Source organism: Arvicola amphibius, chromosome 7 (assembly GCF_903992535.2).
Source record: "Arvicola amphibius chromosome 7, mArvAmp1.2, whole genome shotgun sequence".
Lineage (NCBI taxonomy): Eukaryota > Metazoa > Chordata > Mammalia > Rodentia > Cricetidae > Arvicola > Arvicola amphibius.
Genome location: NC_052053.1, coordinates 38,908,656 through 38,920,985, shown reverse-complemented (window position 1 = coordinate 38,920,985; position 12,330 = coordinate 38,908,656). Strand labels below are relative to the sequence as shown.

At 37.7% G+C, this 12,330-nt stretch overlaps 1 protein-coding gene across 1 annotated transcript in view; it reads right to left on the bottom strand.

Moving 5' to 3' along the window:
- The window catches only part of Lrp1b (LDL receptor related protein 1B), a 1,542,993-nt gene that overhangs the window by 721,800 nt on the left and 808,863 nt on the right, over positions 1-12,330 (bottom strand). The window contains exons 13-14 of the mRNA XM_042055373.1: positions 6,991-7,210; positions 4,300-4,489 (exon numbers count right to left, since the gene is read on the bottom strand). Coding sequence (XP_041911307.1) covers positions 4,300-4,489; positions 6,991-7,210 — 410 coding nt within the window. The remainder of the gene's footprint in view (positions 1-4,299; positions 4,490-6,990; positions 7,211-12,330) is intronic.

Below are 12,330 nucleotides of genomic sequence, written 5' to 3'. Positions count from 1 at the left end.
ATTAAAAAAGTGTGAAAAAAATTGCTGTTGATATAACTAGAGTAAAAACAGTGTTCCATCCAAACTTAGGGGTATACATCTTAATTCCAGCACTTTCTAGGTATAGACAGAGAGGCTTAGAATCCAATGTCAACCTCATCTAAGGAGTGAATTTAAGTCCAGTCTGGGTTACAGGAGTTCCTATCTCAACATAAACAACAACAACAATCAAACAAACAAATAAAATAACAATATACGAAATAATACACATGTACCAGGCAGGTGTAATGATTCTTTTTTTTACCAGTTTTTTTTTTTATTAAAAATTTCTGCATACTCCCTGCCTCCCATTTCCCTTCCCTTCCCCCCACTCCCCTCCCCCTCCTTCTCCAGTCCAAAGAGCAGTCAGGGTTCCCTGCCCTGTTGGGAGTTCAAGGTCCTCCCCCTCCATCCAGGTCTAGGAAGGTGAGCATCCAAACAGGCTAGGCCCCCCCAAAGCCAGTACATGCAGTAGGATCAAAACCCAGTGCCATTGTCCTTGGCTTCTCAGCAGCCCTCATTGTCTACCATGTTCAGGGAGTCCGGTTTTATCTCATGCTTTTTCAGTTCCAGTCCAGCTGGCCTTGGTGAGCTCCCATTAGATCATCTCCACCATCTCAGGGCTGGAGAGATGGCTCAGCCGTTAAAGGCTAGGCTCACAACCAAAAATGATTCATGTTTTAATCACATTCTTAGGCTGGAGGATGTAAAGTTCAGAAATAGCCCAGCTACATAGCGAGAAGCAGACAATAGAAGGCAGGGATGTGACTCAGAGGCTAAAGTATTGGTTGCATAAAACAAATATAAAAACCTGAGTTTAAATCCCCAGAAAACGCATAAAAAACCCAATCTTGTTAGACTGTTACTGCAGCACTAAGGGAAATGTACAGAGGCACGAGGATCCTGGGGTCTTTTCTAGTAACCTACCTAGGAATTGGAACTGGATCTCATTACAAGATAATCACTAAGTCTCAGTGAAAGCCTCTATCTCAAAGCATAAGGTAGAGAACAAAGAGCAAATATTTCCAGACATCTACCACTAGTCTCCACTGCTAAGGATCAATGAGCACACCAGCACATATACATATCACAATACACACACACACACACACACACACACATTCAGTAATTACTGCTATATTTTATTTATTTATATCTTACATATTATATATAAATGATGAATTATACAGTTCACACACAATTACATGTATCACAATCTTCAGCCTATATTCTTAGATCACCAAAACAAGACAGCAAGACAGCCAGGAACAGATGGTAACACACAGGATGAGAGCTACATAACATTTTTTTTTCAATTGAAGAACAAACAGAAGTGCCTACTCTTAAGCAAGGGTTGTCTGCTCAGTTCCTGCATTTCACCCTTTAGATAAAGGCCCACAGGGAGCTGAAGAGATTGATCAGCAGGTAAGACCATAACCTGCTATTGCAGAAAAGCCAGATTTGATTCCTAGCACCCAAGGATCAGCTGACAATCACCTGTGGCCCCAGTCCCAGGAGAGTTAATACACTCTTCTGGTCTGCTCAGGCACCAGGTGTGAAAATTGTGTACAAACATCTGCTCAGGAAAAACATTTCTACATATAAAATAAAATAATTTTTAAAATCTTAATCAAAAGATACCAAGTATATTCACTATGTATCTTAAAATTGAGTATCTTATGTCCAAAAGTTGAAAAGAAAAGACAATTGGAAGAAATTTATACCACTGTAGAATTAGTTGCCTATATCTAAAAATCTTAATTTTTTTTTCTGTTTAGTTTTTTTTACTCATTTTTTTTATTAAAGATTTCCATCTCCTTCCCTCCTCCTCCTCCTTCCCTCCCCTCCCTTCCACCCATACCCCTACTCCACCCCTCTCCAAGACAAAGAGCCATCAGGGTTCCCTTCACTATGTTAAGTCCAAGGTCCTCCCAGCTCCCCCTAAGTCCAGGAAGGTGAGCAACCAAACTGACAAGACTCACAGTGAGCCCGTCCATGCTGTAGAGTTCACGTTCATTGCCGAAGAAGGTGAACCCAAAGAAAAACATATAGTTATCCTCCTGGATACTGGAAGTAGACAAGATTGCCGGACAAAAAATGGGAACATAGGGGTGGGGTGGGATGGGGGGATGGGGCGAGAAAAATCTTAATTTTTTACCTTTGTAATTGTCTTGATCAATACAATTAAAGATCGAAAACAACATACATCTTCCTGTAGATTATCTAAAATCAATGAGTATTGACTTGAGTCCTAAAGGAACTAACTAGGAACTCTTTCTATACTGCACTGTTTCAAAGATTAGTATGGTTGTAGACAATCATTAGATGCAAGATGATTAGGCAGAAAACTAAAACTAATTGACTGATCCACCTAAGTAAAGGAAAACAATCTCTTAGATGGACTGAACATACTTTCTAAGTAAAACAGCAGGATCATTTCTAACTGGCACTCACGATGAGCTTAGTAATTATGATCTCTTGAATTACAATGGGAAAAGAACTTTTATAAAGCCAATTCTCTCTTCAGTGATAGCACTTATTAATTACTATCATTGAATAAAGAATTGCTTTTATAAAAGTTCTTCTTTTATAAAATCTAAAACCATTTTTTCAAAAGGCAGATATATGCTCTTTTTGAGTCACATAGTTTGTTACATATTACTTTGATAAATTATTACTTTGAATATTTAAGATGCATGTATAGAAAGGAAATTTTAAAACGATTATTTTTCCTGTGAGGTCATACAGGAAAAAGTTGTGAGTTGTCTCACATGAATTAGTTCTTGTGATATTTATTTTATTATAATAAATAATTATTTGATCCTCACAGAAATTTGGTGAAAGATATGTTTGTGATCTACATTGAATATTTCATGATTCCGAAGTTTGAAAAGGATCAAAGAGAAGGGTTTAAGCCCAGGTTCATTTTCTAGTGATGAGATATTTTTTCCATCACATTTTGAATTTAATAACCAACTTTCTAAAAGAACGAGAGGGTAGAAGTCTATGAAGACTGTAAAGACGACTTCCAGCTAAATGGACTTGAGAAATGACATTTAAGGTGGGAGGTTCAAAAGAGAAAGAAAAGGCTTAGTGGTAGAGCTCCTGCCTAGCAAGAACAAAGGCCAGTGTCCAGTCCTGAGGAGAAGGGGAAGAACAGAGAGGAGGACGTGAAACAATATGGAGAAAGAAAGAAGCACCTCCAGCCAGGCAAAGGAAATGTGTGGGGCCGGAGTCGTGAGATTGGTACGAATGTGATGAAGGAATTGCCCTCTCCAGTAATTTTCTCTATTATTCATTTCCTGTACTTATTCTAGTTTAGATAATGTCAATTTTGTTTTTTAAAGATAATTTAATCAATAATTAGCAATTATTATTTAGCATTCTTTACACATGATTTTCCTGTAGATAGAGAACTTTTAATAAAGGAAGAGAGATGATGCTTAGGGATGAGATGGTCTGTTTATGATAACTACTTTAATGCAAACACCTTTCCAAACCTTATTACTACCAAGATCCCAACTGACAAGATATGTATCAGAAAATTAAGGGTGCGATTTATTCATTCTAAATGCATTGGAATGCGTGCTCACTAAATATTTATAAGGATATCTACATTATAAAGGAATAGCAACTGTTTAAAAATCATAAAACATCTACCACATCATTTACTAAGTTGTTTTCAGTGCTTAATATCTAAGCTATGAGTCATGGTGATTGTTGTGGCATAATAAATATTAATAACGCACGAGCATAAAATGTAAAAATACTACCTGAATTTAATGAGATGTGGCTGCTGGGGTTGGTAGTTTCACGTTATCTGTTACACGTTCTTTAACTACCTTGGGAGCCTAACCCAGACAATGTGAAGCAGGCATGTCAATAAAGCCTGCAGGTGCAGTTCATCTCTTTATTTCAATTATTCAGATCCTCCTTTTAGTGCAAGAAAGGTTTATTTTCTCTGCTCACCAAACCATGTATTTGATGACTTTTTTTTTAATGAGGAAGAGCATTTTTTTTTTTCTAAAACATGATGTGAAAAAAAAAAGAAATGTTTGGGAAAACCTTAATTTCTCTTAAGCAGAATTGCTAGAGTTCCTCAATCAGGGTATTTGAAAAGAAGAAATGCATTTCTGTCGAAACAAGTTCTAAGATTTAAATGACTCTACAGTGAGCAGGTATTATTTATTATAAAACAAACAACATTGTCAGAGTAGAACTTTTTGTTACAATAGTGAAGGGTTATGACATGTGAAATGTTCTGAAAAAAAATTTGTATACCTTGTTGTTTTCGTGGATCATAAATCTGAAGCCCAAACAGGGGTGCTCTTTCGTGTCTCAGCAATGTCACCTCACTGGTTGTCAAATCTAGTTGAAAAATGGAACCATTCATGTAATCTGTCCAGAACACGTAATTCCCATGGTGTGACAATCCAAAAGGATGGTTCAACTCTTTCCCACTGTAAACAATCTGTAAAATATTAAATACACATAAATATGCTGCCAAAAGTCAAGACTACCTTTACAAGCATAGCTATTTAAGTAAACAATATACATATATCCATACCAGAGAACAATCTAACTATAGTGTTCACTCATATTTTATAAGAACATTTACAAAAGAGATTTTTACAATGTGAGTTTTGTTGTTGTTGTTGTTGTTTGTTTTTGGTTTTGGCATGCTCTTTGAAGGAGATGGTCAATTCTTCATCTGTTTAAATTTCGCTCATAAATGCCACTGCCAGTATGATCAAAAATCCTAACGTTATAATGGCTTTGCTCAACATTTACTTCCTTCTGTGTGATATTTACTATTCCCTTGGATGGATGTTAATGTGAAAAATTACTGTGTAGATAGATACATATAAACACACACATACATACACACTCACAGTCTTGCATACACACCCATGTTGTTCATCCAATGATCAATTGAAATGAAAAGCTTAAATGGATATGTGCAAATTGGGCCAATAAAAAATGAAGAAATCTAAGAAACAACAAGAACAGGGAAAGATTTTAATTCTACATAAGTATAACTTGCTAACGAGGCTAAATTTTGATTGTGTTGTTGTATTGTTATTTATTTCCCTTTTGATTGTTGAAGTTGAGGAATCAGGAGAATAGTCAACTCATTTTGCTTATGGAGAGTGCAGGCAGAGGATACACTAGATCCCCAACATGGCATCTCTTCTTACCTTCCAATACTCATGAAATCATACTACGTTGTATTATAAAAGCAAAATTGTCTTTCAATCAATATTCAAAATATAAGGAATATATATATAAATATGTGTGTGTGTATATATATATATATATAATTTAGAAATAAAAATTGCATTTATGCTCCTTTTTGTTTTTGTTGTTATTTTGGTTGGTTTGTTATTTTGTTTTGTTTCTTTTTTTTTATTTTTAGACAGGATTCCTCTGTGTAACAGTCATGACTATCCTGGAATTCAAGTTTTAGACCAGGCTAGCCTCAAACTCAAAGAGATCTGCCAGTGTCTGCCTCCCAAGTGCTGGGATTAAAGGTGGGTGCCACAACTGCCTGGCTATTGTGCCCCTTTTAATTGAGTCATCCATTTAAATTATGATATACTAAAAGAATAAGATATATCAGAGCCTAAAACATGATGACTAATGGGGAACCTTGTGAGCCAATCATCTTTAAGAGGTGGGTCTTAGTTAAGGCGTGGTTTCGCTGAGACCCTGGGTAAAATGTGTGCACTTCCAGGTGCTTGTTCTTTCTGTGCTTATTCTCATAGGACATTGCCGTGCTTGGATTTTTCGTTTCCTGTTTTGTGAGTTTTCCCCTTATAATAAGTAAAATGTAATTGTTTTATCAAGCTAGCCTGGTTATTTCAATAGATGACTATGAAACTATACATATTATATATATCCTTTGACAATATTAGTATGTATAAAACACATATAGATTTATATGTGTTATAGTGTGTATGTATAGCATAAATATTAATATCTTTTATAACACTATATATAGCATATGTGGTTATATATATTGTAACATATTATGCTTTTATATATGGTATATGCTAGAATTTTCAAAGGAAGCATAGACATTTAGTTAGTAGATATAAATTACATGACATCATTGTCCAGGCCAATAAAATTTATTTATCTGGAAAAACAGTTGAGCATAATCTGAGATAACCAATAACTGAACTGATTACAGTATTATTTATTTTTTCTAAAAGAATTCTTAACGAGTAGCATCAACCCACCATTCTAGATCTGAATCCTGAATGTGTCCAGGATTCATCAAAGGACACATTTTGGAAATGTCCTTTTCTTTTTTCTTCACCTTTTACCTCAAAGTGGAAGTCATTCCATGAGGTGCTAGGTTGTTAATGATGGAAGATTAAGCAGCAAGGTGATGATTTTGTCAACTAGGGCTCTGTCTTCCCCTCATCTACCCAATTGCCAGCAGTGCCCCACAATGCCAGGACATTTTGCAATGATCTCAGCAAAATAAACTAGAGCAAGCTCACATTTATTCGCACCAATCGCCTTGGAATTCAGCCCACGCCTAGACGCCTCTCGGGTTCGGCATCACAAAATTCTTTACTTAAATGAATGCAGTCTAATTACTTTGTATAAATTTCAGCTGCAAATATTGATCATATTCAAATGGAGGGGTTCTTTGGTCACACAAAATCCATCCATAATGTAGAAAGGCTGCTTAGTAAAAAAACAGCTCTGCTACCAGGAGGGCTTCTTTTAAAAATCCCACAAATGCTGGCATACCGCAGTGAGCTGGGCCTGGCCTCCCGGAGGCCAGTGCCAGCTGCACAGTTTAATGCTCAGTTCCTTCAGCCACCCCATGGAGACCATTGGCAGCCACCTCAGAGGGATAAAAATAAACTTGAAAGTATTTTTAGCACAACACAACAAGGCTCTGTGGAAGAAGAAGCCTGCAGGTTAAAAAAAAAAAAATCAGCTCTTGTCTTTTACCTTTCGGTGAGTTCCATTCAAAAATACTTTTTCAATATGATCATAGTAGGCATCACACCAATATAATGTGTTGGTGTGAAAGTCCAGCGTTAAGCCGTTTGGCCACAGCATCTTTGAAGTCACAAAAATCTGCCGATTGAAGCCATCCATCCAAGCCTTCTCAATCCTTCCCACGCTGTCGTCTATTTTATCTTCCTCCCAGTCTGTCCAATACATCCAACTAGGGCATGAGAAACAAGAGTGCATTCTGTTATCTCCAGTAGTCACACTGTAGAGAGCACTGCTCAGGTCTTGTACTTCCATATGTCAATGGCTTTCTGACGTGTTCTAGACACGTACCTAAACATCTAAACACGTATCTTTCTGAACCAGTGCTCATCTCTGAAGCCAGGAAAGTCAAGGCCACCAAACAAACAATTTAGCATCACCACAGAAAACTTTCTACTACCAGGTACCATCCCCAAAAAGATCACACCAAAACCTTCCATCAATCGCTGAGGCTTGTCTAAAACATTAAGAAAAGCAGTGGTAAATTGAAATGTCTATTTTCTGTACACCCTGGTTTTTTTTTTTATGCAGTTTTACCTTTAAATGTTGTTCCACAAAATGCATAATGGGCTTGGTGATTAGAAGGCAGGCAGCTGACATGAGAACTCACAGCACAGTTAATGATCTCCTCCAGACTGTATTTAATTCATATGAATTAGAGGCTTTTTTAGATCGGCAACAAGATTGCCTTTGTTCTAAAGGTCATAGTCATACTGGCTTTATTTGGCCAGATCCTATTTGTCTTCCTGATGCAAATTACCTATGTTTTATTGATGCTCATTATTGCCCCAAAACCACAAAAGATGATTTAGCTACACCTAAGTTTAATAGCAGCAGGTTGACTGACCTTGAGATTTCGAGTTTTTAATTTCTATCTCAAACAAAACACCTCCTTTGAAAATCCGAATCTTTTGTGTAAGTCGTAACAGCGGGAGAGTGAGCCTGGAGCTAACATTCCAGCTTCCTCATGAATAAGGTTAAACCACACAATATATGTTGTTCTAGGGTCATGTGAAAGTTCCTTGCTATTAATTAAAGTGAGGTTTCATTTTGGCATGCCAGACACAGGTCTCTAAAGACCCATTGCTTATCTAAGCTGGGGGCCATAAGAATGTGTTCTGATGTCTTTCCTCCTTTGTGTGGCCCCTGGGGGAATTTCTGACATAATTTGGGTAAATTCTATATCCCAAGTAAGCGTATTACAAGTGTTCAAATTGGCTGATAAGTGCACATTTAGAATATATCCTCCATTATTTTTTTATCAATTAAGCTTTTTTCCAATCATCTTAACAATTGACAATTATTTTGATTGCCGGTTGGGCCTGAATGGAGCATTATTCTGATGGATGTCAGTGTGCCTCATGCTATCCTGCATTCCCTACAAGGTCTTTAATCATTGTGACAACTTAGGAACTCACAAAAGAGAAAGTATATTTTCTCTAATTCCATGATCAGGCACAAATGTTTCCTTTCATTTATATAAATCAGCATGCATAAATACATGATATTTCATTTTTTAATGACACTTTCTAAAATCATAATATTCACTTGATTAAAGCAATTTTATTCATATTACTAAATTACACATTTTTGAAACTGGAACAATCTTCCCCTCAGCCTTTCCTGTTGATCATGACATATACATTTTACTCCGTAGCTCGCTATTCTGATTCACAGATATAAATGTGTTCTTATGAATGGATATGCATTCATGCACACACACAACCCAGGCTTGTGATGACTTGAAATTCTAATAAGGACATTTACTATTTTGCTGTTCTGTAAGGATTGAATGAAGCCTCAAGTCAGTGCAGTCCTGAGTGAAGGTGGATTGTTGATAATGGTACAGACTTGAAAAGGATTAAGGCTTTGGACCCACAGGAAATTGGCAAAGCTTTTTCCCATTTGGCTCAAAATTGGCAAAGCCATCTTCTCTGGCCAATTATGACTGTTTACAGACAATTGATCAGTGTGTTTAAAAACTAGCCAACTGCTGCTCCCTCATCTCCATGTTTACAGCCAGAGATTTGTACCCACAAAGACCTCCTACAGGGACTAAATCAGCACTTCACCTATAAGGTACATTATACAAACACTGAGGTGCCCCTTTCCTGTCGATGTGGCAGCATCAGAGCATATGGTCTTCCCACTCCCAGATTTTTTGTGTCTGTCATTGCTCATTCTCCCACTATCCAGTAAGTTTTCCTTATCTGAGAAACATGGGCCAGGACGCTGCTCAAATGAAGAATTGCAGTGAACTGAGCCAGTACCTTAATTACTAAATAAAAAATATCAGAAAAAAATGTTTTTATTTTACATTTCTACTTTTGAGGCCTGCACACATGCACACACACACACACAAACACACACACACACACACACACACACACACACACACTTAAATCTAGATTTCACATATGTGAGATAATGTAGCGCTTATCTTTTTGAGTTTATATTATTTTTGATTAACATGATTATCCATACGTTTTTCTAGAAATAATTTTTTAATAGGTGATGTTGGTCTGGAAGAGATCATGTATTTGTGAGATTTTTGTGTTACAGTACTAAGGGCAGAGGCTTGCCCAGTGGAAATGTTTTAGATCTGAGAAGAAAGACTTCCCAATGGAGGTATTGCAAGTATGAGGGGAAAGATATCCTGGCAGTCAAAGGCAAAGGAATGCTATAAAGTCAGACTGCACAACAAACCTCACACAAGAGAGACAAGGTTTATATAGATTTTATTAGGGGTCAGAGTTTTCCAAAGTGGGGATTTCTAGAATAGGGATGATTGGAATTTCAAATCAAACCCAGGGAATTGTAGTATTTTAATCTCAGGGATTGGTGGGTTTTGTTAGGTTTTTAAACCCAGAAGTGGTCTTGGAATATTTACCCTACATTTCCCAGTGTTTGTTTATTATTAACAACAACACAGGGTTGGGAAAAGGGGTGATGTTATCAGTACTAGTTACTGTTGATTGGGGACATTGAGATTTTTGAGGCAAACTTGACATTCACAGTCAGGGCATAGTTGAAGTCATAATAGCTAGTGGCTGACAATTTTAATATGTTATTGAAGAAATCCAAATAAGAAGTTTATTAGGCAGGGTGTTATAGTAGAATTAAGAAAAGTAGGATGGGGGTTCAACAAAGGCAGCACCCATCACTTCTCAGCCTTTTGGGTAAGATCAAGTGAAGTAAGGCAACACCCAGTTCTATATTAAACTGTCAAACATTCAATAGCCAGAAGCATTGCACTGTTCCTTACATCTTTTGGAGATCTGCCTGGAGGTGTGAGAGCTTATCTTTTTACTATATACAACTAGTTGACATAAAAGCAACACTCCTCCATGAGGAAGTGGCTGAGACCTCCCTCTCTGCTGTCAGCAAATCGAATCCTCACCGAATTCTTAAAATTATGAAGCCAATGAGTCTATTTGGCCCTGGAGGGTGAGAACCTGGATAAACTGAGAAGCAAACTGGTAATATGTGGCTAGGGATGCAGTCAGCTCTGCTCTTCCAGTGGCAACACCAGAAGTAATTTCCAGGGCTACAGGAAGAGAAAAGATCTGTACCACTTGTTTGTTGGGCCTTGCTTCTGTAATCCTTGTGAAGATATCCAGCTAGCATTTCTCCCTGGGTACCACTCCTAATTTTAGGAAAAAGAACACCACGCCTAAGTGCCAGACCACCCAGTTTGTAGGCAGTGGTAAACTTTAGTGCCTCAGAGGACCAAGGTGTTGGAACATAAGCACTGGGTGGTAGGGTTCACAGTCAAGGTATTATTAGAGTCTGAGAATCTGTTGTGCCCATAAAGTATGTGTTTGAGGAGATAAAGCAGCCTGTGATATTGAAGAGAGGCAGTGGGAGAGATAAGGGGTGATAGCGGTTTGGGGCTCATAGGAGTTAATAAGCAGTGAAGTGAGAAAGTCTAGTAGATGAGTGGGTGAGGTTTCAAATGGTAGTTGTGAGCTTAACCCAGGAGAGACACGTAGCCAGCATTCTCCAAAATAGCCAGAGTATTGCTTACTAGCTGATATACAGAGGTTAAGGTCTGAAACAAGAGATGTGAGTGTAAGGAAGGTGACGTTAAGGAAGAAGGACTTCTGAAGAGTGTTGAACTATTTCTTCTGTCTTGTTTGTATCCGAAGGTTGAGAAACTGTGGCAAATGCCTTTTGTATTTTTATCATGCTGAAGGGACAGCTGTGATAAATGCTATAGTAAAGCTTATCCTTAACTCCCAAACCCCTTCCTGAATAAATATCATGTCTACTACAGGACCAAAAAAAGGGCAGCCTCCATAAGTCTCTGGACCAATGTAGACAGTAATCTCTATTTGTATACTGTATGAAATGTACTGCTGTGATGGTGTGATAAAAAAAAAAAAAAACTAAAGAGCCAATAGCTAGGCAGGAGGTATAGGCAGGACTTCAGGGCAGAAAGAGAGACCTCTGGGATGAAGAAGAAGGAGTTCCCAGACAGGTACAGAGAAAGCTCCATGAGTAGCATGGAGAAATGAGGCAACGAGCCAATCAGCAGAATGTAGAATAAAATGAAAAGGTTAATTTAGGATATAAGAGCTAATGCGACAAGTCTAAGCTATGGTCAAGCTTAATTCATAATTAATAATAAGTGTTCCCATTTGTGTGCTGGTGGCCCAAATAATAATCTGCCTACAAGTTTGATCATGGGAAAAGCAGATCAGACAGAAAAACAGAGGGGACAGGTGTTTTAGAAATCAATGTAAGTGCTATAGGGACAAGTATCTCCTTTGAAAACTTGCTGATGAGCAATCTCCAGATACTCCCCCCCCCAAGGGTGGTCTGGCAGAATTGCTAAGTAGAAGTTTCTTGAATCTCAAATCTCCATCAATAACCCTGTCACTGATGGGAGTGAACAGGAGAAAGTAGAAAGAAAGGGCATGATCCAATCGAGTCATGCTTGAGTCTTTGCAGATCTGCAAGAGCTCATTATTCTGAGACTAGAGGCAATCTTCTGAAATCTATGGAAGCAAGGTCCTGTTGCCACCAAAATGTAGAAGGAAAGATTATTTTGAGATAATGGTATAAAAGGGTTGAGATGAAAAAGATAAATCCAGTGAGAAAAACCCTTGAGGTTAGTGGTGATTGTAGTAGTAAGAATGATCTAAAATAGGTCTAAAATAGACCTAAAGAGGTCTATCCATTGAGGAGAAGAACAAATTTGAACAGGAACAGAAAGGAAGATAAAGTTCCAGATGTTGATAGAAGAGGAAAAAGTGTCAGGATGGAGCTAGAGCAGAGAGTTGTGGGTGA